The sequence below is a fragment of the Chiloscyllium plagiosum genome, chromosome 32 (genome assembly GCF_004010195.1).
Source record: "Chiloscyllium plagiosum isolate BGI_BamShark_2017 chromosome 32, ASM401019v2, whole genome shotgun sequence".
NCBI classification, from domain to species: Eukaryota; Metazoa; Chordata; class Chondrichthyes; order Orectolobiformes; family Hemiscylliidae; genus Chiloscyllium; species Chiloscyllium plagiosum.
Genome location: NC_057741.1, coordinates 36,056,043 through 36,062,096, shown reverse-complemented (window position 1 = coordinate 36,062,096; position 6,054 = coordinate 36,056,043). Strand labels below are relative to the sequence as shown.

At 44.1% G+C, this 6,054-nt stretch overlaps 1 protein-coding gene across 5 annotated transcripts in view; it reads right to left on the bottom strand.

Moving 5' to 3' along the window:
- Window positions 1-6,054, bottom strand: part of bmpr1ba (bone morphogenetic protein receptor, type IBa) — a 486,264-nt gene that overhangs the window by 14,149 nt on the left and 466,061 nt on the right. For all 5 annotated transcript variants that reach the window (XM_043674433.1, XM_043674434.1, XM_043674432.1 and 2 more), the window contains one exon: window positions 5,341-5,533. In XM_043674433.1, the coding sequence (XP_043530368.1) occupies window positions 5,341-5,533 (193 nt within the window). The remainder of the gene's footprint in view (window positions 1-5,340; window positions 5,534-6,054) is intronic.

Sequence of the window (6,054 nt, the reverse complement as noted above, 5' to 3'; positions counted from 1 at the left end):
GGGGACGGGGTTGGACTGGGTTGGGGGCAGGGGGTGGGGTTGAACCAGGGTGGGGGCGGGGGCAAAGGCGGAATTGGAGTGGGGTGGGCGCAGGGGGTGGGTTTGGATGGGGGGTGATGTTGGGGGCAGGGTATCCGTGCTGTATGCTGCTGCAGTCTCCTGAACGGGGAAAAGACTTTAAAACTCCAAGCCCCAGAGGAAAGGCATTTAATTGATTTTCTGAATAATCGATTATCCGAACGAAATACTGCCTGTCCATCTCATTCAGATAATCGAGGTTCCACTGTACACTCTCTGCTCCTGAGCACCTTTTAAACAGTGCCCTTTATTTTATACTGTCTCTATGTGCTCTTCGTGCCAAAGTGTATCATCACTTCACATTTCTCTGCCACCTATCTGTGCACTTCACCAACTTGTCAATGTCCTGTTAAGTTCTGTCCCCTTCACAGATTTTCCAAGTTTCATGTCGTAAAAATATTAGGCTCCCAAGCTCGGAGGCAGAAAGTAGTGTGACAGCACCCTGACCGAGTTATAATATCTGTGCTCTAACAGTTCCCAGTGCTTTTTCACTAACATCCTGACAGTTTTCACCTGCTTCTCTCCCATCCCAACCCCAGCATCTTCCTGCTCTAACAGGTCTCTCTCCCATTCCACCTGCTGTCACCAAGGAATGGAGGGGGTGCACTCACAATGCAGTTATAGCAGACAAACCTTTGTGAAGCACTGTATTATCTTACATTTATAACTGGTAGCTTTGGTCTTCCTCCGAGTGGAAACATCTTCTCTATATCTACGCCCATCAAACTCCTTCATAATTTTTAAGCCTTTAAATGGTTCACTCCTTGTTTTAAAACAATGCTATCAGTAGCTCTCTGAGTAACTGTCATTTGTAACACATTGCACTAATCTTCTATAAACTGCTCCTTAACCATTTGGCAGGATTCCAATGTGTCTTAATATTGTGGAGTAATGAATAAAGTGAAATATGAAAGTGAGGACAGTGTTTTACTTCTTGGGACATGTCACATTTATAGGATGCAACATGACGGGAGATACAGACAACTCAGCCTGTGACATTCAGACCATTTCCTCACTTGTTAAGGTTTAGCTGAAGATCAAGTGAGGTCCCACTGGATTTGAACTCAGTGAACAGAGCTGCAAGGTCATATGAATGACAGGCACCTAAAACAAAGCCAGTATACTCCAGGGGTATTGTGGAAAATCAACAACGCAGATTAGATTTCATACATTCTGAAAGTCAACTTGAAACGTGGGAGGAGTGCGTGTGACTTGCATTGACTGATGCACTGAGCCCTCTGAGTCTCAAACTTTGTCCAACATTATTTTGACTTCTCCCACCCACTCTGAAACGACAATAGCAGCAGAAAGGAAGCAAAGGAGAGAGCTATCTCCTGGGAAGGCATGGTCTCTTGGATATTTATACAACATTTATGTATTCTTCGAAATGTTTCACCTGATGTGGGTGCTGTGGCAAGGCCAGTGTTTATTACCCATCCCTAATGGCCTTTGCATTCAATAACTCACGATGGTTATATCAGAAAGACTCAACCTCATCACTGTATATGTAGAGTCACAACAAGACAGGCCAGACAGGAGCAGCAGATTTCATTCCATTAAAAACATTAGAGAAGCAGATGGGTTTGACAACAATTGATGATCAATGCTTGTCACCATCACAGAGATAAAATTTATATTCCACTGTAATTTATTCATTCAATGTAACTCCACTAACTGCCATGGTGGGATTTGAACCTATACCCAAAGCTTGCCTTTAGAGTACCAGCCTTAGTGACATTACCAGTGTGCCACCACTTCCCCCTAATGCCACACTGACAATAAAAGCATATTATGGTAAAAGTACAATGTATTCACACAAATGGAAGATATCTGCACTATCATTTGGTTTAACCAGGCAATATATCAATTATTGACAAGTCATTCCCTGAACTTCCTTCAATCTCACTTGGGGGTCACAATCCTGGAATTCCCTCCCAAAGGGCATTGTGGGTCCAGCTACAGCATGCGAACTGCAGCGGTTCAAGAAGGTGGACACGCTAAAAGTTGCTGCTGTGCAGGCTGGTTGGGTTATCCATGGTTAAAAAAAAACCGATGCGGTGTTACTGGGATGGGATTGGGATGGTGGTCTGGGTGGGATGCTCTTCAGAGTTTCAGTGCAAACCTGATGGGCCATATGGCTCCTTTCTACACTGTGAGGATTCTATGAAGGCAACTCCCCTTCTCAAGGGGAACCACGAATTGGCAGTAAATGCTGGCCACCAATGCTCATGAATTAATTTTTAAAAGTTGACAAATGTGTAGAGTTAAAATGTAACAGAGCTGTATGCTAAATCTGAAGGGTACATCTAATGATCACACCGATTAGGGCTCCCAATCCACACCCAAGTAAAGATTTCAGAATAACGCCTCTTAGTGCAAACACAACCAAAGAAAGCAAGCCATTTCTGAGATGGCAGTCAGGCTCCCCTCAGGCTGGAGTGTGGTCTAGAGGGGTGGTCGACAGCTGAGTTTAAGTTAATACAAGGATGTTAAATTCTCCAGGATCATCCTGAGTTTACCAGGAATCAAAGATTAATTGTATGGACACATATTGTGAGGAAAACCAAGAGGAAATGTTTTAGGGACTTTTTTTAAAAAAAGTAATTGCTTAGGTTCTATAATCCTTGAAATATTGGAGCTGGGGGGAATGAAGGGAAGGGTCAATATCAAAGGGTAGAATGGGCATTTGTTTTCTAGAGAATCAATACCATCAGAAGTCATCAATTTATGTGAATTTCTGAGGCGGCACGGAGACAGGTGAGGTGAAGCAATCTTACATAACGTTGTTGCAGGGTGTATTTTGGAAGGACAGGTTGAGGTAGTCAATTCTGTATTGATAAAGGGACAAGTCAGTCAAACAGAAGTTCAGGGGGGAAGAATTGGGGAGAAAAGCAGGAAATGGGATTGGTTTGGGATTTGTTCCATCAAAGAGACAGCACAGGGATAACCAGACGAAAGGATTTCTCCTGCACTGTAAATCTTCCTGATGCCTTCTGTTAGCATGGTATGTTATAGTAAAATTACAGCCAGGATGAAAACAACCACTTAGTCACACTGCCTTGTTACTCCCTATTGTCCTGCAAATATTTTCCTTCTAAGTATCTTGAATTCCTTTTCGTAAATTATTATTCAATGTATTTTTAATGCCTTATTGGCAGTGTATTCCAGATCATAGTAACTTGCCACATCAAGAAAATTCTCACCTTTCACCTTTTGAATCTTTTAGCAATTTTATTACATCTGTGCCCATTGATTTCTGACCCTCCTGTCAGGTTCTAACTACGATACAGAATGGACCTGGTAATGGAATAATAATCCGAGGGTTACAGCTAATGGTTTAGAGATTTTTTGGTTTAGATCATGTTATGGGGAATTTAAATTCAACGAATTAAGTAAATTCAGAATAAAGAGTTGCCACTAACAATGGCGACCAAGACAATTAATGTTCATTATTATTTTTAAAAAGCATGTTCTTTAATGCCCTTTAGGGAAGGCAACTACCATCCTGACCTGGTCTAGCCTACACGTGACTCCAGACCCACAGCAATGTGCTTGGTTCCTAACAGCACTCTGAAATGGTCAAGCCAGCCACTCAGCTTGTATTTAAGACAACAGCTACTGTATAAGGTATGTCATGCTCTTACACCACATTAAAATCTTCCTGTAGAACATTTGGCCCTTTTGTGAGACCTTGGAGTGTGACTGTTCACTCCATCTCAACCAAGGTTCGTGGGAACAGACATCCAACATGCCACGTTATCCCATCAGAAAATAGCAAACTACAAACTTCAATGGAAAGGGGGATGTTCTGGCAGAATTGAGTCCACTCTATGTCCAGAATCCTACCACACCACAACCCCCTTTCCCCACCCTCTTACCAATTGCCCCATAATAAATCGCACCCCAACACTCCCCCATCTTAGCATCCAGTTGATGACTTTAGTTGATTGACTCCAAAGACTAGCTTTTCTGGACATCTCTATCTTTGTAATCTCCCGTATTACTCCCATTTTGACTTCCGGAGCATCCTGAATTATAATTGCAACACCATTGGATCCCTTCCTTGAACCTCTTGTCCTCCTTTAAGACCTTTACTCCTAAAACCTCCTTGGCCAAATGTTATCTCCTCACATGGCTCAATTGAATTGAATTGAATTGATGTGGTTCTGTTCGTCGAGCTGGGAATTTGTGTTGCAGACGTTTCGTCCCCTGTCTAGGTGACATCCTCAGCGCTTGGGAGCCTCCTGTGAAGCGCTTCTGTGATGTTTCCTCTGGCATTTGTAGTGATTTGTACCTGCTGCTTCCGGTTGTCAGTTCCAGCTGTCCGCTGCAGTGGTCGGTATATTGGGTCCAGGTCGATGTGCTTCCGGAACTGACAACTGGAAGCGGCAGATTCAAACCACTACAAATGCCGGAGGAAAGATCGCAGAAGCGCTTGACAGGAGGCTCCCAAGCACTGAGGATGTCACCGAAACAGGGGACGAAACGTCTGCAACACATATTCCCAGCTTGACGAACAGAACCATAACAACGAGCACCCGAGCTACAAATCTTCTCACAAACTTTGAATTGAATTGAATTGAAATCAGTTGTAGCCCAGAGAAGGTTCACTTAGTTACCTCTTGGCAGGAAGGGGTTGCTTAATGAAGAAAGGTAGAACAGATGAGGCATAATCTCATTGCAGTTTGGAAGAACGAGAGTGGATTTGATTCTGATGGGACTTAGCAGGGTAGCTGCTTAAAGAATGGGGTGAGATCTCGAAGTAGGGGGCACCGTTTCAGAATATATGGTGAATGTAGGTATCTCAGAGAGTCATGAATTATGGGAATTCTCGATGACAGCCTGCACTGGAGGGCTGAAACATTCAGTATATTCAAGGCTCAGTTAGACAGAATCTTGAACAAGGGGAAACTTATACGGTTTGGGCCGGGACAGGAAAATGCAGGCCAGGATTTAATCAGCCACGATGACGTACCGAATGGTGGAGCAGGCTCGATGGGCCAAATCCCCCTTCCTGTTTATTACATTCTTTCCATCTAAAGTCTCAGGTTTTGTTTGAGAAAGTTTTCATGAGATTTATCAGAAATTTTACTGTGTCAGCAGTGCTATGTAAATGCAGACTGCTGTTGTTAACACAGGGGACAGCTTAGCCTTGCCAATTACCCAGCATGCAGTGAGGGCAGCACTCAGAGCCTGTGTGCGGGATGGATGTTCGTGAGCTGCCGACCAGCCTTTGCTGAGCGGCAGTTGGCGTTGACTCACCAAGGATGTTCTCGTGTCTCATTAACACGGTCTGATAAATTTCCGTCTCCCTGAACCAGCTGGCCTCCTCCATTGTAAAGAAGACTTTAACCGCAACCTTCTCACCGCGCCATCTTCCCATCCAGACTTCACCATAGCGCCCCTTCCCGATCTGCTTCACCATCTGAATCTGCTTAGCAATCGTCCTCTGAACCTGAAAGCACAAACATCAGGCACACCTTAAACCCTGGTCGAAAATACTGACCCAGGCATATCCCTGTACAGGTATAATGCGGTGTTTGTGTTCTTGTGCAAGCCCACGTTATAACAAAATGGCGCTTTAGAAACAGTGCTTAAAGTGTTGGCAATGTAATCGTTTTACAGTCAACACACATTTTAAAAGTTCGCACTTTAGAAAATTCGCACTTTAGTGAATTCACATTGACTAAACACAAGCTATAGCGAAACGACCTGTACACAGGGCACTGGTGAGAGCTTATCTAGAATACTGTGAACTCTTTGAGGAGAAAGTGAGGTCTGCAGATGCTGGAGATCAGAGCTGGAAATGTGTTGCTGGAAAAGCGCAGCAGGTCAGGCAGCATCCAGGGAATAGGAGAGTCGACGTTTCGGGCATAAGCCCTTCTTCAGGAATGAGGAAAGTTTGTCCAGCAGGCTAAGATAAAAGGTAGGGAGGAGGGACTTGGGGGAGGGGCGTCGGGAATGTGATAGGTGGAA